This window comes from Rattus norvegicus, chromosome 5, assembly GCF_036323735.1.
Source record: "Rattus norvegicus strain BN/NHsdMcwi chromosome 5, GRCr8, whole genome shotgun sequence".
In the NCBI taxonomy this organism is placed as follows: domain Eukaryota; kingdom Metazoa; phylum Chordata; class Mammalia; order Rodentia; family Muridae; genus Rattus; species Rattus norvegicus.
The window spans coordinates 170,459,333-170,486,678 of NC_086023.1; the positions used below are offsets into that span (position 1 = coordinate 170,459,333).

The 27,346-nt window shown below is 53.9% G+C and overlaps 1 protein-coding gene across 11 annotated transcripts in view; it reads right to left on the reverse strand.

Moving 5' to 3' along the window:
- Prdm16 (PR/SET domain 16) overlaps positions 1-27,039 on the reverse strand; it is a 324,097-nt gene extending 297,058 nt beyond the window's left edge. For 6 of the 11 annotated variants that reach the window (XM_063287045.1, XM_063287044.1, XM_063287043.1 and 3 more), the window contains exon 1: positions 26,379-27,038. Coding sequence is in view for 9 of the 11 variants with exons in the window: in XM_063287043.1 (XP_063143113.1) it covers positions 26,379-26,415 (37 nt within the window). In the remaining 2 variants the exon portion in view is untranslated. 11 annotated transcript variants of the gene reach the window in all.
- Between the last annotated feature and the right edge of the window lie 307 nt (positions 27,040-27,346).

A 27,346-nucleotide genomic window follows, 5' to 3' on the forward strand; every position in this document is an offset into this window, starting at 1 on the left:
ATTTTCAAGGCATTTTGCAAGCTCTGGGGACCCAGGGCTCTAGAATGCGAGGACCGGGCCAGATCTAGCCATCTCTTGAGTCCATACAATAAAGGTCTCATGGAGTTGCCTTATTCTCGATCTGTGTCACAAAGAGAAAGTCCCAAGAAAGCCCACTTTGGAATCCTCACTGACGTCATGCAGCTGCACTCATGGTGTCTCCTGATATGCTGGGCGTGTCAATGGGAGGCTCACAGTGGGGCGCTGACCCTCCGTGCTCATCAAGGGGCGGCCAGTTCCAGTTCTGTCTCTATCCCTTCACCTTCAAACATGCACTTGCTAAACGTCCTCTGTCCAATTCCAGGTGTCACCATCGAAGGAACACAGTTCCTCTCTCCAATTCACCCAGGTAGGGTCAACCTCTGCCATTCCTAGCAGAGACCTGAGTGATGGAGAGGTCAGGATAAGCCTGAAGGGGTATCTTGGGGTTTCAGAAGCACATTCACTCTCTTTAGAAAGCCAGATTCCTTTTACAAGGCCAGTATGGGCACCCACCCTGGGCAGATAACCTCTCTTCTTTGGTTCTGCCATGAGAACCAAAGGAGAAGCCAGACCCTTCAGCATTTTTTTAGCCACCTGAAAGGCCGTTTGTGCCTAATGATGCAAGGACTCTGCCCTCTGAGGTCTGGTTCCTCTCCTGTTCTTGGCAAGACTGCGCTTTCCAGAAGGGAGTCTGAGGGGAAGGAACTTGGGAAGAGTTTGGAGTGAGAGCAATAAATATGCCCCTGGCCCAGATACATCAAGTATCTCTGGGAGCCCTGGGTGGGTAGTAAGGGTAGCCTTGCCTGAACAGCAGGCCCTGAGCCACCTATAGGAGACAATGGACCCTAAAGAGACCCACTGAGCTGAGGCAGGGCACGGCAGGACTGCAAAGGTCTTTCTGACCCCATGGCCATGCATCTGTTAGGTACCTGAATCTGGCAGAATGGCCCCAAAGTCACTCGTGGGTTGCTCACCAGCAGCAGCAAAGATCAGCCTGCCTCAGGGCACAGTCAGCTTTCAACATGGTCACATCTAGGCTTGGAGAGCTCTCTGTGCACACTGGAAAGGCCCCTGAGCTTCAACCTAGCACTGTGCACATCGGGTGAGAAGCAGGCAGGGGGTGTCAGACTTGAAAGCCAATAACCCGTAAGAAGAACAGTTGGCTCTGCCCAAGGCAGAACATAAGCCAGGGCATAGGCATGACTGACTGCCTACTACTGATGCTGTCATTAGGAAAGGCTCATGGAAGTGGCCCGGAGCATGCTGGGTGATCTTCAGTCCTTTTGAACCATGGTCTCTTAGTCCTGCCAGGTGCACATCATCCACTCAGAGAGGTCAGAAACTATGTCCAAGGTCACATAACCCGTGAAGAGATCAAAGCACTGAAGCCCTTCCTATATGGAAGCCCTGATGTCTTCCTTGACTCATGGGAAGGGTCTCCAGTCCTGCCCCCTGGCCCTTTGTGACCTCAGCAACTCAAGCAGGAATCTCTGAATGACTCTTCTTTATCTGAGAAATGGGTCTGCTTTTGACCTCAGTTCCAATTTACTATCCCCAAGGGGCATACACATTCTAAGCACATATCCCAAAAAAGATAACAAACACACACACACAAACACACACATACAAGCACACTACATATACATATACATACATACACACATGCATGTGTACATGCATACATGCACACATATGCAAACATACATATATACATACACACAAATGTACACATACATACACATATACACATATACATGCACACATACATGCATATGCACATGCATCTATATACACACACATACATACACACATGCATGCATATACACTTACACACACACATATACATACACACATACACACATACATATATTCATGCACACATACATGCACATATTCACATATACATAAACACATATACATACACTCATAATACATGCATTCATACACATGTACACATACATTCATATACATATACATTTGCACACTCATACATACACATAAACACAATACATACATGCATATACATATATACATACATACATACACACATAAGCACACACATACACATACATATTCACATACATACACACATATACACATATGTATACAGATACATACACACATACACACACACATATATATACAAACACACACATACAATCATATACATACACACTTATACACTCAGACATACACATATACACACATATACATATACACATACATATACACACAAAAACACATACATGCCTATACATGTACATACACATGTATACATGTACATACACCTACATATATACATACACCATGCACACACAGGAAGATGTGAAAAGCAGGTCAGGGATTAAACAACATGTAAAGGCCAAGGGGCCTTACTGTAGCTATTACCACAGCCATGGCAGATATCTCAGTGAGGCTACTGGGCAAGGGACCCAACATGAAACTCAAGAGGCTCCTCTGGATGCTTCTAGAAGGCATACCAGGGAAAATGAGGAAAGCTGAGAGCACACCCACCTCGATCTCCAGGCACACACAGCCCATTCACCGTCTGCACTGAAAGCTCCAGAGAGCTGCCAGCCCTGGGACCAAGGTTCAGGAGAGGGAGATCCACGTTCCTCTGTCTGTCAGTTTTCCATGTGCAGCTCCAAGGGGCCTAAAGGAACTCACGGCGAGCCCCTGAACCTGGGATTGGGTAAGGCAGGTGCCCATGTGGCAAAAGAGGAACAGGGCTGTGCCGAGGGGAAGCTCTGGCTTTGTGAGTTTTTTTTTTTTTTTTCTCTAGCTTCAGCCAAGAGGTACAGGTTCTAAAAACAGACCCTCTGGCCTGCACGCACGACCAGCCGCCCCTCCCATGACCTCATTCTTTCCCAGTGGTTCCAATTTGGCCAGAGCTCTGCAGAGGCAAGGCAGACAGGGGCTCCAGAGACTACAAGAAAGCTGAGTGGGAGCTGAGGAGGAAGCTGGGGGGTCTGGGCTAGGGAGGTCAGACAGAGAGGAGGCCACAGCGTGGGAACCTCCAAACTGGGACTGTGGTGAGAACCCAAGTAGAGGCACCAGAGAGGTGGCAGGGACCTGCTGTCCCTTCCCTTTAGAATTCTAAGGGAGCTGGGACATTCAGGGGGCCAACTGCATAGCCCACATGGATAAGCACCAGACACACTGACTGAGGGGCAGTGAGGGGGCGGGCAACCCCATAGTTCTGCGGGATGGTAGACACCCTGAAACTCTGTATGATGGAGAAAGCAAGAGAAGAGCCCATCCCTGCTCTGCTCAGAATCTTCTGGTTCCCTTCAGCCTCCACTGAACCCACTGAGGAAACACCAGCTACAGTGTACAGTGAGCAGGGTCCTGCAGCAAAGATGGGGCCCAGATGAAGGCCTGAGCAGACCCCCCCAAAGCATCCCTGCCTGTCACGCCTAAGTCCACAGCTGTCTGGCACACAGAAGCCCCAGGCCTGTCTGAATGAGGCCAAAACCCAAGCTCTGTCCCAGACCCATAAACTGAGCAGAAACCTTAACGTTCACCCCCAGAACTGGCTCAAAGCTGTCCTGGTCAGCCCTCATGCCTACCTTGAATGGGAAGCAGACCCTAGAAGCCAGTCATCCCAGCCTCATCTTATGCTGTCTCCCCCGACTGCCCCTCAGTTCCACCTTCTCCATCCTCTCCCTGGAGACCAGGCCTGCTCCACTCCCCTAATAGATTCCCATTTGCTCAAGAGTGCCAGCTCCAGACTCTATGAAAAGAAACTACCATCCCGTGTTCACCGAGGGGAAACTGAGGCCAGGACGCAGGGGACCTCAGATACACCCCCAAATAGCTTTTAATCCGTTAAGGTGACTCTCCCTTCTCCGCGGCCCTAGATGCCAAGCCCAGCCAGCTACTGAACTACCTACATCGGCAACTCTGGGCAAACGGTGGAAAGGGGTACTCAAGCCTCCTCACCCTAGCCAGGCTGGGCAGTGAGAACTGGTCGGGGTCAGTGCCTGGGATGCCAAGGTCGCCAGTGTCTGGAGAGAGGAAGGGCAGAAGACAGGGGCTGGGAATTTCATGCCGTTGTGGGAAGGCATCTGAGGAGTCTGAGGACACCCAGCAGCCCTGACCATCAGCCTCACCTCTGTCCTGCTATTCCTTTGCTGCAATAGAAGGTGCTGGGTCAAAGGCCTGGGATCTGTGACCTGAGATCTCTGACCTCTACAGCCCAATCCATGGCGGGGAAGACACAGAAGAAAACCCTGCCTCCTTCCCAGACTCGAGGCTGATTGCCTGGAGCTCAGGCGGCACCAACAACAGGGGTGAGACCCTGACTTCCCAGCACAGATTTTACCCAGACTTGTTGTAGCACAAATCACAGAAACCATGAGCCTCTGCTCAGATCTGCTCATTTGAACAGCCAGAGCTCAGGGGATGGCTCGTGTTTTCCAACCAACCGAGTCTCTTAATACCAATGGACAAAGTGCTCCGAGTTTCACCAGCGAGTTTCACCTCATGAAGATCCCAGGGAGGTGACAGGCAAGTCTAGCATCCCAGGCCCAGCACTAAGTCTCAAGGGGCCCAACAGACTGCTCTCCTGGACGTGCTGCTTTCACAGTAAACCTCTGCCAAACCTGGTTCCAACACCAAGCTAGGGACGGTAGGTCCTTTCCTACAGGCCTGGAGTGGGGAGCTTGAGACCCACCGGTGGCCCAGAGAGTCACTCCTCTGTATACAGATTTGCGCCCTTCTCTCCCCGTACTGTTTGTGGCCACTCAGTGATGCTCAGTGGTAAGGAGGCTGCAGGGACAGATCAGGAATCACAGGGCACAGCCCCCTCCTCAATGCTCTTGCCTCCCCCTCCCTTCTCACCTTTGTGGCCTGCTGGTTCCTATCTACTCAGAATTTCCCAGTCCTGCAGCCAGCTCAGCCTGACATGGGGACAAGCCGCCCTCCACCCTGCACCCTCAAGTGCTCATTTTCTGGGTCACCGGCAGCCACAGACCACACTGACTGCAGCCACCACACTCTCCAGACACTCCAAAGTCACTTGCCGAAGGCCTCCACTTCTGCTTGGCACTTCCCGAAACACAGCACCTGGCCGCAGGACCACAGAAATCCACAAACCTGGGGTGACCTTCTTCTACAAAGTTCTTGGAGCTCGGTGAAAGCTGCTACAGAATCCTTCCCCGTCTCACCTTCTCTCTGCTTGGGTGTGTTGGGGTGCACGGGCCCAGTCCCCACAAGCTCTCCTATGAGTTCTCAATCCTTCTTGTCTGCACTCTGGGACCACTGCTTGGGTATGGGCAAGGACCTGCTCCTCCCTACAGATGCCTGCATCACCTCTTCATGGGTGGACGGGGACAGTACAAACTCGGACGCCCTCCTCTCTGCAGAAACACAGCTGTTAGAGGCCAATACTTAAACCCTCGACTCTCCCTTGTCTGTGCTTTCAAATATCCCCATACCATACAGCACCAGGCTTGGACCCTGTAGGGTTTGGACCCTACCGGGTTATTCTAAATTCAGCTCTTCGCACTGGGCTCATCTGCACTCGACTCTTGATGTCAACTAGCAGGGCCTTGGGAGGGTGATATAAAGAGTTGTTAGTGGGTGACAGTCCTCTGTCCTGGTCAGGAGCAATGAATTCCATGTTTCCTGGCAACCAGGTAGCGGGCAGCGAGTTCTAGGAGGAACTACTATGCAGTCCATGGAGAGCCACGAGCAGAAGGCCCACAGCTGCTCAGTCTCCTGTCCATTTACCCATAATGCAGGTCAGGCCACACTAGTGAGATCAGTGGGATCAGCTTCTGCTCCCACTCTGGTCTCATGCTCAGAGTACCAAACAACCAGAGTACACCAACCCTTGACAAACAGGAGCTGCCCAGCCAGCAGGCAGAAGTGCCCCTCACCAGGTATAAGCAGTCCTGGGGAGAATATTTTCCTCTCACTGGTCATAGACAGTTAGAAATATATCTAATGGTGTATTCTACCACAGAGATAGGGAACAAAGGTTAGCCGGGCAGTGGTGGCGTATGCCTTTAATCCCAGCACACGGCTGGCAGAGGCAGGTGGATCTCTGTGAGTTCAAGGCTAGCCTCTTCTACACACATACACACACACACACACACACACACACACACACACATACACAGAGAGAGAGAGAGAGAGAGAGAGAGTGTGTGTGTGTGTGTGTGTGTGTGTGTGTGTGTGTGTGTGTTTCAGCACAGCCAGTGCTACACAGAGAAAACCCTATCTCGAAAAACCAAAGAGAACAAACCTCTATCTTGTCCACAGCCTGAATCTTCTCCATGCCTCAGCCCACAGGGTAGCCTGGACCTGTGGTACCCACAAGACATGGGCTTGAGAATTGGTTATGTTTGCTCTCAGAAGCTGACACTTCTCACAGCCTCATAAGGGGCCAGGTCCAGGGACACCTCTGCCCCATTCACAAGCTTCTGAAAGCCTTTTCGAGTTCTGGTGGAAGCTAGATACCCACCAGTAGCAGGGCGACTTCAGCCATTTCTGGAAACTTAAACACCTGTTTTGTCTTCTTGGGCCCCAAAGGAAAGATCTCACCAGCTGTCACGTGTGTCCAGGAAGTCCAAAGCCAAAGGGCTCCAGGCAGTGACAGAAGAGGGCTTTGGAACCGGTGTCGGGGCAGCTAGGCTGAGTTTGGGGTATCTGATAGCATCTCTGGGCCACAGTCCAGGGCTGAGACTCACATGTAGCACAGTCCTCAGAGTGGGTACCTGGTCTCCTAGAGGGGACACACACATCTCAGGGCAACTACAGGACTCTGCTCTTTTAAGGAAAACAAACCAGACAATTGTTCCCTCAACATGTGGACAAGTACTGTATAAAGGAAAATACCAAGGTGCACATATCACTCACTGATCCAGAAGCAGGCTCACCTAAATCCATCCAAGATGATTTGCAAGCACTCTCAGTGAGAGCATAGTCAACGGCCACGCTAAGCAGGCAAACCATTAGTGATACTTTATGTGGGCTGAACAGGGATGCCAAGGACCCAGCTAGCAGAAGCAAGCCCACTAGGTCAGACAGGACATGCAGACCAACTTTAGAGCCCTGGGCTGCCTTTGGCCCACCTGGGAAGACACTCGTGTGAAAGGCCTTGCACCTGACTCTGGTAACCAGACTCTGTGAGAGGGGCCTCAGCTCATGGGGGATACCACAGTCCTTAACTTCACCCCAACTTTGGCCAGCTGTCCTTGGCTGAGTTTGGATCCTCCGTGTCCTTGTGTGATGGCAGATTCCAGGAACCCTGCTGGTATTCTCCCCTCCCGCACATGTGCAACACAAGCAGAGTTAAATGGTACCAGTAGGACTCCCAAAGAGTAGTGGTTAGTGTAAAACCAGGGTTCTCACCTAAGCATCACAGGCTGGGCAGCCCTGTGCTCCCAGGGTTTGCCTAACCAATGCAGACTGTATTTTGTTGTTATTTGCTTTGTTTTGTTTTGAGGTTTCTTTTCCACTTTTTTTGTTTGTTTGTTTCATGTTGTTTCGGCTCTGCATGTATGTACTCATGCAGTATATATGTACACGTGCCGGTGCATGCGCAAGTACACATTTCACACAGAGATCAAAGGGCTACATCTGAGGTCTTCTCTGCTCTCACTTTCTGAGGCAGGGTCTCTCACTGAACGTGGAGTTGACGATTTCAGCTAGGTCGGATAGCCAGCAAGCCCTACTGACCCTACTCTTGTCGCTGCCTTCCCAGGGTTAAGATTGCAAGTATGTACCACCATGCCGGGTTTCTTCCTGTGGAGCTAGGGCAGTCCACACCGAAGTCCTACTGTTGGTCAGGATAAGTACTTAGCCCACTGAACCATTTCCTCGGCCCTAACGGCTTATACCTCATTTCTATGTGTGGAAAATGGGGGCTGAATTTTGAGGGGAGAGCCCCCTGGGGTAGGTCCTCAATAGCCATTGAATAAACAAGCAGAGAATCCGGGAGAAGTGCTGGGTCTCAGCCATAGGGAGCCTATGTCTGATGGGTTGGCTTTAAACAATGCTGCAACCAGTATGCTCTGGGCCCTTCCACTTGTGACTAAACGGGGGAAAAAAGCACAGAGAAGGTGGGGAGACTTGAGCTTCATGTACTTGTCCTGAATCTGGGGGAGTTGAGGGATGGGGAATTCACAGGGGACAGAGAGAGAAGTTCTGTCACATCTGACCAAGCCACAGAGGAGCCCCATGTCCACAGGAGTGCTTCTGCTTAAGTGAGGAAGCTGTCCCACAAAAAGGCCAGCTGAGCAACACGTATTTTATGGACTAGAGACACTTTGGCAGGCTTTTATTTTTCCTCAAAAAGAACACAACAGACTGTTATATGGAGGGGTGTCCATCTCTCCGGGCAGATGGCCTGACACCTTTCAACAGCTTGATTCCAGCTCACCTCCCCCAGGAAAGCACCTATAGTGTCCATGGGTTCAGGGCTGAGTAGGAAAATACCAGGAGTCCACACTCAAGCTTGGCAAGGCTTAGCCAGGAACCAGCTTGTAGATAGTTCCAGTGCTAACCAGAATCCACTCCTCCTCCTCCAGCCAGACTTGCAAATTCCCTTAGCAAGTGGGTGGGCTAGCGGCTGAGCGGGGCCATTCTTAGGAGTACCCGAATTTCCAAGTATTTCCAGGGGTGGACTTGGGGTTCTTTACTAGAAAATGGATCCCCTGTGATGTAGGAAGAGGAGGAGGCAAGGCAGGGGACAGGGTAGCCACCATCGCTGTCTCTGTCTAGCCAATAGCTTTGGAGCTGCCTGTCCCCACAGGACTTAGAAGGCAGTGGACAGGTGCTACTGGCCTCAGCCTCCATATTTTTCTGTCCTTTCTTACCCGGAAGACGCTCCGGGAAGGGAAACCCCCCTAGTACATTTCCCTTCCACATGCTGGGCTACCCCCACCAGAGGGTCAAGCACACAAAGAACTCATAGGAAAAGCCTGCTGGGGTTTTTGCTATTGTGGGTTGCTCCGAGTCAGGTCCCTTTCTCTGATTTGGCACCGAGAAAGGTAAAGGTGGTGGGGTTTCCTTACTGGTTTCAGGACAGAGCCCAGTGACTCAGACCCCTTGCTTCTGCCTGGATTCAGCCTCCAGAGCCCCACCTCTGCCTCCAGGAAGAGATTTCTCAACTCAAACTCCAGCACAGACTTGCTGTACCCAGAACCAAGGCTGAGGTCAAGCAACACAGCAGGGGGGGGGACCCAAAAGACCATAAAAGAGACAATACTGTTAGGGAGCAGGAGCTCATAGATCCCCACAGAGGCTTTGAAAGGTGAAAGTGGCATTACCAAACTGAATCCGGACAACAGAAAGAATGTGGTAGGATGGCTGGGGAGCAGGAAAGTTTGGGGGCGTGGGAAGGAAAGCAGGTGTTCCAAGAAGAAATTCAGTCTAATCCTCAAACTGGAAGATATACCCAGAGCCACAGCAATGCATATGACTTCCGGGGGACGAGGATGGGGGTGGGGGGATGATTTATCAATAACCAGAGACTTTTCCAAAGGCATCCGGAGGTCACTCGACAATAAACAAGCAAGCCAAGCCGCACGATCGGCTGCAATCAAGATGGCCTCTGAAAAAGGTGGCAACCACCGCCGAGTATTTCGTATGATGGTCAGAAATGTTAAGCTTACAACATTCAAGAAACCCGGCTTACTGGTTGTTTGAGACTAAGGACGCACGCAGGCAAGCATGGATGCACTCAAGCACGCACGCACGCACGCACAGGCGCGCACAAAGAAGTCAAAATTGGTCATCTCTGACCTACAAACTGCCTCTCGGAAACCCCAGAAATGTGAATTTCCTCATTTGCGGTCGAGTTACCTGGGGAGCACTAGCAGGGTCCGCCGACCCGACCCTAAGATGGGAAGTTTATTTCCAGGCTCAACCAAGACCAGGCTCCAAGACTGGATCCTTCTGTGGTCCCGCCCTCTGCTGCCAGCCCACCCACCCTCTCCTCACCTGCCTGGGCCCACAGCCCACAGGAGGGGCTGGCCGACACCCACCCAGAGTGCAAGGCCATCCAACAAGAAACCAGAGCTTTCAAGATGAAGGACAGAGATGTATCTGTATTTCAGGGGTAGTTTTTGCTTTCCCTTACAAGCACATGGGTATTGGCGTGAGAACTACCTTGGATTTCAGACTCCCCTCTTCCTCCTTTAAAAGCCCCTGTCGCTGAAGATGAACGATGCCCTATCTCTCTCGCAGAATTCTACCACTCAATAGCCTCGCTCCTGGAAATTTCCCGGAAGGTTCTCTATTTTTTATTTTTTATTTTTCATCTCATTTTATCGCGCGCGCGCGCGCGCGCGCGTGTGTGTGTGTGTGTGTACGCGCGCGCGCATGTGTGCATCCGGAAATGTCAGGGTTCATCCCTCCGTCACCGAACACAGATAAAGACAAAGGGATCTTGGCCTTCAACAGCAACTGCAGGTGGAGGCACAAGAGCCTAGGGTCTGAACAGGTGACAGGGGATGGAGCTGAATTAGGCCATGGCTGGGACAGCCCAGGACCCTTTCCCAGGCAAGCATCTTGGGAGTGTATAAAAGCAAAGCAAGCATCAAGCGCCCTGGAAAGACACCGGGCTCCCAGCTATCTCTCTGCCCTGAAGCACTGGAGCCTGGTGTGTGAGCTACTGGAGACACCTCAGCAGTAGGTCCCTGCCAGCTTCACCAGGTCCTGGTGGCCAGTGTCCGTGCACTCAGGCTGCGTGACGGGGTCTGTGGCCACTGCAGTAAGCTTGAGCTCTGAAGGAGCTGTACACCGTCAGTATGGCTGTATGTTTGCAGGACACAGGCACACAACACCAGAAAGCTTATCAGGCCTGAGGCGGCAATGGGTGTGCAAGGCTCTAGCGATCCTTGGAGGAAGGGATCTGACCCAAGGCCTTCTGTCACTTCTGTTCCCCCGTAGGACCTCAAAGGTCAACTCAGACAGACAACTAGAGAGCACCTGCTGAATCTTCCATCATGGCTTCCAGGAGATGAGTAAGCCCTTACGTAAGATGCTGAACCGGATGGCCTTGAGGCAAGCTCATGGGGTGTGCCACTCTTTGGGAAGGCAGGAGATTTGGAGGCTCATTTCCTGGGGCCGCATAGCTTAAAAGAGGACGTGTCGGGACCCCAGCTAGTGTGCCCGAGTCCCAAGCTTGTGCCACAGGCATATGGTCACAATACTCTTGAGAGCAGATAGATGCTCTGTAGTCTAGGGGTGGGGACGTGGGGGGCTCCCAGGGGTCCTCCACTGTGGTCTGTAGCCACTCCATGAGTATGGAAGCCATGCCTCTGTGGTATTCCCAGGTCCTGCTGCCGGTAAGGCAAAGCTACTGTCCTAGCTATAGACGATTCCAGTCCAGAGAGACCTGGTCATCGTACTGTGTCTTTACCAGGCCCTGAGCACCTGCCAGCTTCTGATCAAGCATAATGGTGGATTCAGCAACATCTCTCTTCCCGAGGCTTCAGTACACAGGCATGTCCAGATCGATTAGACAGGTCCTGAGGCACCCGACCTGGGGTTACATATGCCTTGAGCTACCCGTGACAAATATGGAAGGATAAAGAACAGGGGGTGGCAGATCTGTACCGACTGCCGGGAACAGCTCCAGCCAGCACCTGAAGCCTGATGGGTATAGACCCACAAGCCCCTCTCTGCTCGGCATCCTTGACCCCCTGACCCTGACCCTTAGGCTTCCCAGCCCCAGTTTGAGCATAGGCCCACCCTGGCCACAGTGTCCACCCTCCACCAAGCCCAGCTCGAATGCTCCAGGAGACGCCAAAGGCAAGTGACACGTGAAGTTCTGCCCGTGGGGGTGGGGCCCCCTCTGGTTCTCTTTCTACCCATTCTTTTTTTCCAGGTGGCAAGAGCCTTGAGTAGAGGCAGATGTGGCTTCAAATCCAATTCCCGGGGGCAAGTGCAGAGTGGACGGTGCCTCCCTGGCTCAGATGTCCCGGGACAGTGGCCTCCATTCTGGGGCTTCACCTCAGGTTTCGGAGACAGAGTGGCCACAGAAAGCAGCCTGCTTTATCGGTAGTCTGCACCGCTCTCCCCATTGCCATGGCCCCTCACCCTGGCATTCCGTGCCTCCCAGGGGGGCAGATAATCCCACAAAGGGCCTCGTGCCAGAGTCTGGACACTGGAAAGTGCTTTCTCCAGCTGGGAGACTTTGGGTTTGCTGGAATCTTCTTACTGGGCCCCAGGGTTCAGATCGAATATCCCTTTGAAAGGGTCAGAGGCAACCCCCGTGCTCTGCTTGGTCTGTCTGACACCAGATCTAGCAGTCTGTGATGGAGGAGGACAGCCCCCTCCACAAACCAGCCCCCCTCAAGACCACGGTCCCTGTAATGAGAGGAGGAAAAAAGAGGGAAAAGCCCATATCATGGCCCAACTGATGCCAACACCCTTCTCCCTCAGGAAGCTCCTCTTGCTCTGTCCACCGCCTAGGGGATGTGGAGACCCTGGGAATGGCTGACCCTCCCTGAACAATAACCCTGTACACTCGACGGAATGGTCTCTGGAGTCAGGTTCACACCATTCTGTCTCCGTAAGGCACTCCGAGCATACGCGCACAGGCATGCCTCGCAGGTGGCTCAGGAGCGTCCGCACGTGCCAACATGCACCTCCCATGCACAGGCACTCACAAGTGCCTGAGTGTGAGCACAAATGGACTGCCAGGGAGATAGTAAGCCTGAAGAGTGACACCAGCCCAGGAGGGAGGCCGTGGAGGGGACAGAGGTAACACCAGCAAAACATCCCTCCTGAGCCCTGGGAACTCAGATGACAAGGGACCCCTGAAGGAAGGACGCAGGCCTAGAGCCCTGGCCCCTGCTTCTCCTTGCAGGACGCTAAAGGCCACCTCCATTCCCATGCAGGGTGTCCCCGAGCGACTGCTGTACCTCAGCAAAAGGCTGACACTGTATCTGTGGAAGCATGAAGAACCTTGTCTGGGTCCCAATGCAACAGTGACGCCTTTCCTGCCAGCCCTACACTCATGCCAACTGTCCACAGCGTGGATGGTGGCCTTCCAAGCCTTCCTTCCATTCCCGAGCGGAGCTAACACAGGCACAGGACATTGGGTTTCTAAGCACCAGCCAGTGGAGCATCCTTCATGGGTTGGTCCCGGAGACTCAGTAAGTCTGTTCCTTGAACTCTATTCTATACTCACCAAGTGCTTTTGAACAAGTGCATGAACATGAAATTTAGGGCAGCACCCCAATTCTGCACACATACACGCCCACACACACACACACACACACACACACACACACACACAGACACAGTCAGACCCTCACACAGTCAGACACTCATACTCTCACAGAAGCATACGCTCACACAAAGTCACACACGCTGTCACACAAATAGTCACATACACAAACACACACATGTCGCACACTCACACACACTTATACATAATCACACCCAGTCACATACTCATGTACACACTCTTACACAAACACACACAGTCACACCAACACTCACACTCATAAACACTCACACACACACACTCACATATGCAAACACACTCACACACACACACACTCGTCACACAGTCACACACTCACATAAACACTCACACATAATCATACATACAGTTACAACACTCTCTCTCTCACACACACACACACACACACACATACACACACACACACACACCCTCCCTTGGCCAAAGAATATTCCAGAAAGCCAAAATAGCTGCGAACAATGACAACCTGGCACCTAAGGACAAGTACTGTTCAAGAGTTCTGGCCATTATCACAGCAGGCAGGGCCTAGCCGCCTGGTCACACGCCCTCTCTGCCTTTCTTTCAGCATCTGGAGGCACTGGGGCAGAGGAGGTAAGTCTGGGCCTCACACACTGGTAAAGGAAAGAGACCCTGGCTTGGCTTTGCTGCACTGAGGATCAGGCTCAAGGCCCAGGGGAAGGAGAAATCCCCACTGAGTTATAGACTCTGACCCAGCAGGGGAGGCAGATCACCGGGGTGCCCGACCTGCAGGGTCTGGGCCCTGGTGCTATGGCTAGTGGTTCCCAATTAAGCACTTACTAAGAAGAAAGGTGAATTCTTGAGGCTCTGTCTTTAGCAAACAAACCCAGCCTCAGCCCGGAGCACGCTTGGGAGCCATAGCTGAGGGTCCAGCTCCCTAAGTTGCTGACAGGTGGACAGAGCTCCTGGCCTAAGGGTATGTCCAGATGGAGAAAGTTAGCCATGGACCTTCTGATACAGGTCAAGCTAACCCAGCCCAAATGGATCCCAAATGTCACAGAGAATAGAACATATCCTCTTGGGGGTGGGTGGGGCTGCTGGGCCTCTGTGGCCACCATCACCTGACCTCGGGGAACTACCAAATCACACCAGAGCTCAAAGGTCAGCCTGCTACCTGTCCATCTAGTTCTCATTGTATGATCCAAGGTCAACCAGGGTGGTGGCCCCCTGGGTTGAGTTCAGAAAGTAAAAACCAGGGACCATCAGTGAGTCTGGAGGTGGTAGTTTCGGCTCAGAGGTGTCACCGGAATGGCAGGTGGCATGTAAATTGGGGTTCCCATTCATAGGGCTCTTCTCCATGCCGGGCAGGTGCCAAGGCTTGGCTCCTTCCCTAGGTCTTGCCTCCTGTCCCTGGAGCTATCTGGTAAGATATGACCTGAGAGGGCTTAGTGTTAAGTTTTGCTTTCACACATATAATAGAGGGCCAGAGGAGGAAGGGGGCAAACTGACCTGGCTGACCTCAAAGTGCCCTGTTCCCAAGCTGCTCTATGACCACTCCCTAATGACCAACATGGGATCAGGATGCTGGAGACTCCCGTTGGCCTGCCATGGCCACCACAGCCTTGTTGGGATTGTCCCTGGCTATTCCTCCTTCCCATAGATGGGGGACCATGGCGGATCCATCCACTCCCAACCTCCATTACAGGGAAGACCACACACCTATCCAGATCCTGGGGGAGGCAGAGGAGGGATCTCTGGTAGTCCAGGGAGGGGAGACTCTCAAAGACAGCAAGACCAGCCTCCCCACCTCCTACCCTGCCCCCCACACACACCCTGTAGACCCCAGCTCCCATTCCCCCTTTGAACGAGGGTAGTCTGTCAAGATGGAGGGAAATTAAAACCCTGGGCAACAAGAGCTCTGGGACAAGAGAGAAGGGTTCTCCGTGAAGGTTGCTGATGCCAGGAACCAGGTGCAGCTGGGGAGGGCGGAGGGGGTGCTTGAACTTGAGGGGTACTGCCACCATCATTTCTAGCTGAGATGAGATTCGATTCCTAGCTGCCGCTTTCAGGGGCTTTACCTAACCTCTGGGAAGGTAAGATTAACACCTCGGATGGAGGGAAAGTTAAAACTCAGGGCCTCTGCTTTGCAATTCTGATTCCCAGTCCTGAAACTGGAGAGCGCCTCCTGGGGCTATCTGCCCAGGCTTCTGAGCACTTACTTTCCACAGTTTATAGAACTTTCATCTTAAGGGCACTCAGCCAAATGTGCAGCCACCAAGCTACCCCCTCCACGGTGCGCTCTCATATACATGACTCGAAAAATCTCGAGCATTAGGGATCGGACGCTCCAGATTTCGCCGGGGATGCCTGGCTCCCACAGGTTCCATGGGGGACATTAAAAAACCTTCCACCGGCCACCCTGACTTCCCATCGCCACCTGCCAGGAAGAAGCCATCTAGTGTGCACCTCTGCACCAAATCCAAGTCCGGTCAGCCTTGCTTGCTGGAGGGAGAGCAGCTGTCCTCCGTGCTGACACTCCTCTGAGTGCAGGCTGCAGGAGTAGGAGCAGGGGCCCTCAGGGTTTTCACAAAATGGATGGTGGCAGCATCAATGCCACAAGGAACTCTGGCAGTCTGAGGGATGCCACCCAGCACATCGCGACACAGCCACGATGTTCTAAGTCATACCGAATCACGTCCAGGGGAAAATTGATCTGTCTCTGGTAGTGTCTCCTCCCTGCTAACGTGATAGGTAAATAATTAGCTGCCTCGTCGAGCCCTTTCATTAAAGGGAAGGGTGTTGAGGAAGGTCGAGATAGAAAGACCGATCAAGAAGACCAGGGCCAGCTGTAAATCGCGCCCCCTGTGCCTTAGGATACCATTTGTGTTCTGTCAGTCACTGGCTTATGTGCAGACCGAGCTGGGAACTGAATACCCTATTCAAAGGGGGTACTCACACGGTATGCTATTGCAATTTAATATTTTCACACAGAGACACGTCATTATCTCGCAACCTGACACCGGCAGCATAATTCTGTAATTTTTCAAGAGGCCTAATTTCTCTCAATGTGAGCGCCAGGGCCCAGGATTGTCTAAACAACCCCATCTCCTCTTTGTTTTACCTCAGGCCTGCAGACAGGCAGAAAGATATTCACTCACAGATCCCCGTGGCCTCTCTTCTTCTCCAACGACAGTCAGCTGCCAAGCAGTTCGGGGTAGGCCTGGCACCAGCTGCTGATGACAACTGTCTCTGCACCTCACAGACCCAGGGGCACGGGAACCCCCCCCAAATTAAGTGGACAGGGAAGCCTGTGACTCCTCTGATATACTGAACTGTAGTACAGATCTCACTCAAGCAGTTGATCCTCCCCTGCGCACCAGTGTGTGTGTGTGTGTGTGTGTGTGTGTGTGTGTGTGTGTGTGTATGCAGACATGCCACATGCATGTACACACCTGATGTGACTCCGTGCTGTGTGGAGACAGGCCGTGGAGGGTCCACTTTAGGGGCTATTTCTCTCCCCAGTCCTGTTGACTCTGGCCAGCAGGACACTCTGGTACTTCAGGAATGTGTCAGCCCTTCCAGGAATAAGAGCCTGGGAGAGATCTGGAAGGCAGGCCAGACTTTTCCTAGCAAGCCACAGACTCAGACATGCAGGTGGCAAACAGAATGGTGTGGCACTCCCCCGTCCTGCAAGCCAGGCCATCTCTCTGCTGGCTGCTACCGCCTGAAGACACGCTACTCTGTTTAAAATCAGGAGATACTCTTGGGTGTCCACAAGGGACCCAGGACCTGCAGGAAACCTGCTGATTGCCTGCATGCTGACAACCCAGGAACCCCATTGCTGACCTGGGGCTGACCCAGCAGAATGGCCAGTGTGCTAGAAGGCAGGCCTAGTCCCTTCCTAATGTGGCCTGGGATGCCATCAAGCCAGCGTACACCGGAGACATCAATTCTAAGCCCAGTGCAGAACCTCGCTTGTCACGTGGCTTTTCCTCCATGTGGGGTTTTGATGGAGACTCCAGGAAGGGAGGAGGCAACAGGGTGCCTGAGATTAATGTCCAGGCTTTCTGAGGCTGTTCTGTATCTTCCTCTTTGCCCCGGGACAGCGTGGTCTCTCTGTGGTCACCACTCCGGCTCCTCCGGTGAGCGTAATTTTCAGTCTTTGTTTAAATGTTTTATGGACTGATGTGACTGGGCCTCTCCGAGGAGACTGTGGCCGCCCATTGGGCAGATATAAATGTCTGAGCCTTTTCAATTCATGCCCCTTTCCCTCGGAGACCTGGCTGCAAGGAGCAACCTGAATCTATTATGGAAATCCGTATTTTGGTGTAATATCGACTGTCAGCTTGTGAATATAGACACGGGATTAAACGGCATCGCAGGAAAGAGTCCCAATCGCTTTCAGGACCAATTCTTCAAGCGCTGACCCAGTCTGCTCTCTGCTGAGATAGATGCTGAGGCCCTGCTGCCCAGGGGCTAGAGAAGCACACTGCAACAAAACCAGCCAGGTCCTCCAACAAACCTCCTTCCCTGTCTCCTCTTTCAGCTTTCCCGGTGGGAAGTGAGGGCCCAGGCATCCTACACCAGCCAGGTCAAGGTCCACAGGACAGCCAAGGTAGGTCGGAAAGCTCTTGGTCTGGCTCAGGCCTTCTCCCCATCTGAGGAGAATGAATGTAGCAGCACAGACCCTAAGACAGTACCTGGCATAGAGTACCCAGAATTAAAAGGCAGTGTCTCGCTCTGAGCAAGCACTCTGTGGAGAAGATCCTCTAACCTCCAGGTGAGCCAGGTCCAGAGTGCTGCTCAAAGCAGATGTACAGACCTTGTGCCGAGCTTCTAGGAAAGGTTAAAACCAGAGGCTGCCACTCCTGCAGGACCTGGGAGGCCTCCGATAAGGACAGAACTGGCAGATGCCAACAGCTGTTTCAGCCCCAAAGACAGATGTGACGCTGGAAAGCTTGTTTGGCTGAGGAGGAAAGGCAATGGGAGGAGGCAGGGGGATAAAGGGAGGTAGCTTTGAACACAGTGAGCTCCCCTCTGCACACACAGGTCCACGACAGGCCCAGGCACCTGTGCCTCCGAGCTGGAAAACCCAAGAGAGATAGCAAATGGTATGTGTTGTGTTTCAGGACTAGGCTGGATGGCAGGAGGAAGAACAGGACCCTGCTGGAACAGAGAGAGACCCACAGCATGCAGGACCTCAGGATCAGGCTGTATTCTCACTCACAGCTGTTCTGAGATGATGATGGTCTAGACTCTCTGCCTGACCTCAAAGCCTCCCAGGGTAGGAAGCTAAAGAATGGCAAAGCTATTTCCAAACAGGAAAGCTAGCAAGCGCGCGCACGCACACACACACACACACACACACACACACACACACACACACACACACACACTTCTGACTCCCTGTCAGATCTGAGTGAGATCCTGATGACCACAGGCCCTGACTGTAGCCAAACAATACACCAGACCTTGCAGGATCCTTCGATGTCGTCCTCCCGAGAGAGGCAAGGAACTGAAGTGCTCGGGGGCTGGGGGGGGGACGGGGTGGGGGCAGAGTCAGACAGATGTTGCAAACACTCCATCCAAGTTAAAACCAACTTTTGTTCTCTAAGGCGTTCTCACCTCTTATCTGGCAAATCCTAGCTGCAGTAGGGCTTGGGATCCCAGGACAGCAGTGTACAGAGCAGGAGAGAGCAGAGAAGGAAGCCCCCCAGCGTGCTCCCCCAAGCCTGTGCAGAGGGGACACTGGCAGCCAGTCGAGGTCCACATGAACCCTCATGGGTAGCCTCCAGGGCTACTTGGGCCGGGTCTTGCTATTGGCATTAAGCTTTCAGCTTTGTTATTTGTCCTAAAGTGGGGAAGTAGACAAAGCCATTTATTTCTCAGCTCAACAGTGTACCGACTGGAAAGCAAATCGCAGGCACATGGAGGTCACTCCAGTAGGGATTGCTCCCAGAAGCAGGGGTCTGGGGAGACCAGCACCCAACACAGCCCAGACACTCTGCCTGCCGTACCAGGGGCCAGAGATGGCTGTGTCTCCCCCATATACCCTACCCAATCCACCAATACTGACATTGTCCTACTCAATCATCTGTTACATTTTCTTCCTGGCAATAGAGCTTCCTGGGCAGAGAAAGGGACACCTACCATCCCAGGAATCACAGCTCTCCTGCCTCTGCCTTGGTATGGAGCGACTCTGAGGCCACACCACGCAGCCAGGCTCCATCACACAGAGACATATCCTTTGAGCCACTGTGCACTGGCTTCCACCCCCCACCTCAGACCACCTGGACCCACAACTCAGAGGCTAAAAGAAACAAGAAGCTCCAGAGCCTCCACAATCACCCACCATTCGCTCACTCCCTTCGAGACCCTCTGACTCTGCTTCGAGGGTCACCCATAGCTCCTCCCAGCAACTGCAAATTTCGGAGTTTCACAGAGGCAATGTAGATCCAGGATCCAGCGCACATACATGAAAGCATGCGTGTGTACGTGTGCAGGCATGTACACGCACGCATGTGCGCACACATACACACACACACAGAAAGACAGACAGACAGACAGAGAGAGAGAGAAAGAGAGAGAGAGAGAGAAACCATTGTTTTCCAAATGTTTTCCACTGAACAGCATCACCCCCTCACCAAGTTTATTCACCTTCACTCTCATGTTGCTCCGAGAAAGCCAGCATTGGAGAATTGCCTTTCACTTGTTTTCCCAAACAGAAACCCAGTATGAGCAGAGCAAGCCCTGCTTGCTGCACACAGAAACAGGATGTGGACAGTCCTGCACCCATATACCTATAAAGGTCTACATAGACGTGTACCAATTTTCCTTCCCACCTGAGCCAGAAAGCTGGATGGGTTAACCAGCACCCCCCACCTAGGAGTAGCCTGTTCAGGACCCTGTACTCTCAAATCTGGGTCTCCGGCCACAATGAAAAAGACCCTGTTTCCCTGAGTTCCTTTAAACACACACCCCACTGCCTCAGCTTTGAGGGATGAGCACTTGGGGGTGGGAACTGCAGGAGCCTAGATGTGTGAACATGCACAGGGCGGGGAGGGGGGGCACAGACCCATATTTAGAGATGAAATATTCACCGGGCCAGCTATGTTTTAAAATGATTATAAATTATTTTAACAGTGCATTTGCAAAGGGTTATAAAAACAGCCATAATATATTTTTTCCCTTAGATTCTAGAATTACCAGTATGACAGCTAATGCAATAATGATTTGTTTCAAATGCCAGTGTTTAAGCTGCATAAAGCTGATTTCAGACATTTTTTTTTCCAGTAGGCCACATTGTACTTAATGAAATTAAACACACCAATCGCATTTGTCCCCAGGGGACGAGGGACTGAACACACCACTGGTTTATTTTTTTATTAAAATAAATTGCAGCCGGCAAGATGGACTAATTGCATACAGAATTTAAAAAAGAAACATTCCATTGATATAATTAAGCCAATTTTCACGGACAGAAATAGTTATAGTGGATACAAAATAAGCAAAGCCTTCACTTCACCAGGATCTGCCTTCCCTCCCCCCTCTCTCTCCTCTCTTTTTTTTCTTACACAAAATGTTAACTATTAAACAAATATGTATCTCAAGTGGTCAGCACTCCTGTCTTCAGCTCGCTGCTGGCGCTCATCGTTCCTCTCTCTCCCGAGAGGCACCTCCAAAGAGCACAGAGTCTGAGGACAGGGAGTGGTCGGAACAGGGAGAGACCACCCATCCCCTGGCTTCAGGTCTACTAGAGTAGAGGGCACTCTGGGCACAGAATGGTCACAGTGGTTCTGGCCACGAGGTCCCACCCAGCCTTGAGGAACAACGGCCAATATCAGAATATCAGAAACCCTGCTCTAGTCCTGCAGGTCGGGTCTACTGGGGATGCAGGAGCAGTATAGGGTGCTGCATCGCCCTAACTACCTGAGGAGGGCAGGTGGATTTTTCCCTGATAGTTTGGGAGTAGGGTAAGTAGGCAGCCCCCACTCCCCTTTGTGAGGTTTTTGTACTTGTGCTTGGCAGAAGATGGAGACTGGGGGGGTGGGGTGGACAAGGCCCATCCCTGGTCAATACCAGCTACTTAGAATCTGCCCTTGGAGAGGGTACCCACAGTCAGAGGAGAAGAAACTGTGTGATCATTTCCTGGAGGGGAAGAGTCCAGCCCTGAGCAAATAGAATTCCAATCTGCATACAAGTAGGGGATAAGGCAGACATCTGAATTCACAGGCTATAATGCATGGAATCTACCTGCCCTTTACGAATAGACAAATAGGACCGTGGTAAGCACTGGCCTTGAAATACTTTAGCCCTGACACGTTAAATTAATTAATTGATTAACTAATTAACTAAAAACACTACGGAATTAACTGTGGTCTGCAGTGCCACACTAAGAACCCCTGAAGGTCTTGAACTGGGTTGCAACTGTATGAGTTACTGCACCTGTCCAGGCTCTCTAACCTTCTAACCTCTGGAGGAGGGGTTCCAAGGTTCCACACTCTTTCCCCCCTCTTTCCCAGTGGAGGGGATACCTGCCTGCCAGGGGCCAGCTCACACCTACCCTGGAGGGAGGGTGGAGGATACCCACAGGTACTTTGAGGGTCTCTTCCCAGGCTGCTGCTGAACAGAAAAGGGACAGGGCAACTCACAATGCACGTCACTGTCCCTACCCTGGATGGGCAGGGACACCTGTGTGTGCACTCTGGAGAGCCCAGGTTGGGCAAGGGAAGAGTAAACAGACAGTTGCTCACACTGGGTATTTCTGAGCCAGGTGGAGGGGGTCTGAAAATTCAGGCAGGAACAACCATGAAGCCAGAAAGTGTCCCCCAAGTAGAAAGGCACCCACATAGTAGCGTCTGGGTCATAGTCTCAAGTTGGTGCAGTTTGAAACCTGCTAACTACCGCTGGCCCATCATTTTCTATGAATTTGAGGAGAGAGAGAGAAAAACAGAGAGAGACAGACAGACGAGACAGAGACAGACAGAGAGACAGAGAGAGACAGGGAGAAATAGAGACAGACAGGGGGAAGGAGAGAAAAGGAGAGAGGGAGAGAGAAAGAGATTTCCTCCACCTCACGAAGTTCTTTCCTGAACTGAGAAGGTGCTACACAGCCTTCTACTGAGTGAGCTTCGGACCCCAAGGCTCGAAACCCGGTTTTGATTCAAAACCTGATAAGTTGTATTTAATGCTATTTGAAATTTTTAAACGAAATTACTGAAAAGATTTTTTTTTTAAATCCTGGATAATTTTGTTGAAACTCTAATTATACATAACCTTAATTACCAGTCCCAGCCCCCCCTCCCCTCAAGGACCCTAATTGCCTCCTAATTGAATAAAACAGAGGGCTAATCACACCCCACAGAAGCCCTGTAAGCAGTGGCAGCTGAGGCAGTGCCTCCCTCTGGGGAGGGAGCTCACACCACCCTTACCTAGCCTTTTGGTTCTCTGCCCCTAGCACTGCCCAGGTAGGGGTTTGGGGGTGTAGAAACTGCAGCACTAGCAGGGGATAGGAGGTCTAACCTGAACCTGTAGTTCCCAGGCCTCCAGACTGCTGGAGAAGCAGGCACCCCAAGTCAGTGGATGGTTAGAGACCCTGGGGCAGAGCCCTCCACCCCACCCCCAGCAGACCTATCCAACACCTGCTCTACAAACTAACTTTGGCAAGACCTGCACACACATACCAGGCCACTGATCCCTCTAACACTGGTCCGACAGCCCTGCCCTCCACCCCTGCAACAAGCGGGCTCCACCATTCGCCTAAAGCGGGCAAGACAATCAATTACCCCGCTCTCAGGTTCTTGCTGCTGTTGAAGCTCTCATCGGTCAGTTGCAGAGAAAAAGATTGTCCCCTGGGCTCTCACTACCCTGGGGAGGGTAGAAAGAGGACAAGAGCCAGCCAGCCTAGCCACCTGCCACCCACACCCCTGCATGTCTCAACGGGAAGGACTCAGGCCTGAAGCTGGGCCTTCGATCTTTCACACCGCCCTAACAATTCATAACCCTCAACATATGCAACACTCCAAGTCCCACACCCAGCAGAGTGGGATGTGTGGTATTTAGGACCAACGGGGTCTGTCACCTCCATAGAAATCGGGTCTCTAGGGTGGCTCTAGTAGGGATCCTAGCTATAGAGAGAGACCAAGCTGTGCTGTGTAGGTTCTAAAGGTCAGGAGGGCAGCATCACCAACTGAGCCCCCAACTGCCCACCTGGCTCACACCAGCGGTGGAACAATTACACTATTGTTAAGAATTTCGTTTTTAAATGTGGGGCCAAGGCAGCCTAAAGTCCTTACTGGCCAGCACTGGCCCAGGTTGAGTAAGGGGACCCCTTATCTGAACTGTTTTCGCTCTGCCCCCCTATGTAGGCCTCCCACCAACTGGATCTTAGTCCTCACTGGGGGTGCCTCGGAGACTTTAAGCCTTAGAAGGCTCAAAAGAAGCATCTACTCTGGGCCCTTAAATTCTACCAAATGAATCACCTAAAAGGCCCAGCTTGAGTAAGCCATGGAGACAGAGATCTGGAGTGGGATCGCCAGGAAATACAAACGAAATTATACCTCAAGATGCACACTCTGGGACAGCCCCACACCCAAGCCCTGTGTCCTGATGTTACATCCATTGGCCCATCCGTCCTTCTGTCCTCAGGACAGTCTCCATCACAGCTCAGGGGCCTGAGTACAAGGGCAGAACAAAACCCTGAACCACCATGACCTTGCTCCTTTCTCCTATTCCCTGACCCTGTCGGCCAGCCTAGGAGGCTTCTGGACTGGCTGCCGAGTGTCTGCTGGTCACCCTTGCTTCGGGTAATGGAATTAGGTTCCCAGGAGCCTTCCAAGGCCGCTTAAAATATTGTCTTATGGAATAAGAAATTCTTCAGTGAGCCCTGGGTTGTCTTCCATCCCGAGCTACTTCACCCATTTTCTTGAAGGGGCTTTGGTGGTAGCAGTAATAGTCACATAGCCTGGAACCGGGTCTCCAGAGTGACATTCAAACGGAGACCCTGGGTCTGTCGGGCAAGCTTCTGTGGGCTGTTTCCAAAATGTCCTGGAAGGAAACCGTGAACTGTGCACTCACACCGGTTGTGTCCTTCGTTTCTTGGCCTCCAAGGAAGGCCTCAAGATGTCGCCCGGCGCCCATTCCGGTCCTACGTAGGGCGGCCTGGGCCAGGTGACCTTCCCCACCTGGTGGAGGTAGAGCAGGAGGCCCAGCAGGGCGCCGAGCGGGTGTGGGCCTCTGGAAAGTTTCCGGGGCCGCGCTGGGTGCGCTGAGCCAGTCTCTCGCTTGCAGCGAAGGCGGCGACAAAAAGCACAGTCGCTCTACTCCTTCCTCTCTCCTCCCAGCTTTGGGTCCTTCCTCTGCGGCCAGAGCCTGACCATCCAGCCTGCAGCCAGGGGTCGAGACTTCCAGAGGCCACGGTGCACACCGTACTCTTAACAGCACCCGGTACACCCGCTCCGTGCGTCGTGGAGAGTCACCCAACACGTACACAGCCCCTTCGCATCCGCTGGGAACCTACTGCCCCTGTTCGCACCAAGAGGGGTCAGAGGTCATGGGTGGCCCAGAAGGCCGAGGTCAAGGGCAGCTGGCCAGGCAGCTCGGTGGGAAAGGGGCTCTTAACCGAGGGGCCACGAACTCCAAGGCGTAGCTCAGGGAAGCTTGGCAGAGGTTGGAAGTTGCTTTTCCCTGCAGAGTGGGCGCGTGGCCTAAGGCAGTCGGTCCGCCTTGGGGCCAAGTTCAGCAGGGTCCGGAGCTCAAAGTGCCTGACTTTTTCGGAAAACTATTGCGGATCCCACACCCGCTCGCTAGGCTCATGCTCTAAGAGTTCGGCTCTGGAAGCCGCGAGGTCCGGCCAGGCAGGATCCTGCCCGAGAAGCGCAGACCGAACGGCCTGGTGATCAGGCAGGGACCTGGAGCCCGCGTGCCGGGTGCCCCTTTCTCTGTCCCATGGTAAAAAAGGGGGCGGCCGGGACGAGCGACTGGGATCCTCTCCGCACAGCGCTCAACGCTTCGCTGGAGCCGGACCGTGGCCCGGGTTTTCGGAGCCGTGCTTCAACGGCCGCGCTGCAGCGGGTCCCCACCTGCTGGCTGCAAAGGATGAAGCCCCGGGCCCGACTTGTGCCGATGGCGCCGGCACCAGGGCGGAGGGCGCGTGGGCAGCTCCGAGACGAGGTGGCCATAGTGCGGACGGCGGGAGCCCGTAGGCTGCGGTGGGGACCAGCCCGCTGCCGGCTGCGCGCACAGCCCCAGGCGCGGCCCGAGGCGGAGCGAAAGAGAAAGTAAGCCCCGGGCCCGTGCAGCCTAGCTGGGGCATTGGTCCCTCTGGGGCTGGCGGGTGCCGAGGACAGCATGTGCGGGAGGGTCGGAGTGAGGCCAGGCGAAGCAGGGCGGCGGGTAGCACGGCGGCCAGTGGGGACCCCGCTGCCGGAGGCGCCGGCACTGGGCGACCCGAGAGAAACGCGAGGATCACAGAGGAGCGCCGGCCACCACGCGGGGCACCACTTGGGAATAAACTTCACCAGCACAGTTTCGAGCGCAGGAAAAAGTCTCCATGTTGCTTCCCCGGCGGCTGCGGCCGTCCTGCCCTTGCTCCCGGGGAGCCCGGTGGGCGCCGGCCCGCGCCCCCTCCTCCGCCCCCTCCCCGGCTCAGGGTCTCCCTCCTCTGAGCCCGGCTGGCGGACGCCAAAGGCGGTGCTCTAGCGCCCACTATTTCAAAAGCCCGGAATATGATTTGACCAGGACTGAGAGCCACTCGGAGAGAGAGGGAGAGAGCGAGCGAGAGGAAAAGTTACTCTCCCCTTTCGTCAACTTTTCGCTAACTTTCGCTTTTCTCGCTCCTCCACCCCCGGCCCTCCCCCTCCGCCCCCCTCCCCGGCCCCCACCGCGCGCCTCGGGTTCCCGGGCCCGAGCGCCTGACACTGTGGGGGGGAGGGGGTTCGGCGGGGAGGGGGCCGGCGCCTTCGGGGAGCGCGCGGCCCGGGCGCCCCGAGCCTCCGCGCCGAGCCCGGCCGCCCCGGAGCGCGGGAGGCGGAGCACCCCCGGGCCGCGCGGTCGACCGGGGGCCGGAGCCGCGGGCGCGCCGACCGCGCCCCGACGCGCACCCCTGGCCCGGGTACCCTGGCCCCGCGGCCCGGGCCCGGCGACGCGGCGCGGTCGAGCGCGGGAGACTTACTTTTGGCTAGCTTCCTCGCCCTCGCCTTGGATCGCATGGTGTCGGCTCGCGGAATCTCTCTCCTCCTCCTTGAGCCCAGAAGCAGCTACACACTATCTTCATCTCCCTAGCATTGTCAGTTTGGACACCTTCGCACATGCGCACAGAGCACTCAATCTGACACCCCTCGCCGGGGCCAAAAAAACTTTGCAATGTGTTCATCATCCTCTTCGTCGCGCCGCCGCCGCCGCCGCCTCGGCGCGGGATTGGGGGGCTCTCCGAGGCCTTCTCGGTCTTCACCTCACTTCTCTCTCTCCCCCCTCCCCCCCCTTTTCAGCGCAGCTCTGAACTGGCCCTTTAAGAAAACATTCCTTGCTCGTCGCTCCCGCCCGGGGCCCGCACCCCGGACACTTTAAAAGGACCCAGGTAGCCCTGGAGGCGAGGTGACGGTCCCCCCGCCCTGGCCCTGCGCTGCGCAGCGCTGTGGCTCCTACCCAAGCCCAGCCTCAGAGGAGACTGGCCCGCGGCGGGTTTCTGCGCGACTTCCTTCGATCTCCCGCAAAGGCGCTGATAGTTCGGACGCGGGTCCGGGCTGCTTTTGCAGCGTTTTATTGCGTTTTATTACTAATTAAAAAGCTTTCGTTCGTCGTCGCCCCAGAGCTCTCTCCTCCCGAACTGCCCTCGGTCCCTGCCCGCACCCCGCACTCGCGGAGGGGGTGTCGGGGCCAACGCGCCCGATCCCGGCTCCTCCGAAGCCCCCGCCGCCCGCCGCCCCCCGCGGGCCTCCCGCCCCCAGCCCCTCCCCCCGCCCCCACCGGGTGGCTGCAGCTTCGGGTTCCGAGGCTCAAAAACAAACAGCCGAGGCGCCGCCAGCTCCGAGCTCTGCCACCGCCCGGGACGCCGAGCGGCGCTGGAGCCGTCGGTCCTCGGTCGGGCGCGGCGGCTGAGGCCAGCGCGCTCCGCGTCGGGGGGCGGCGGCGTCAAGGCCG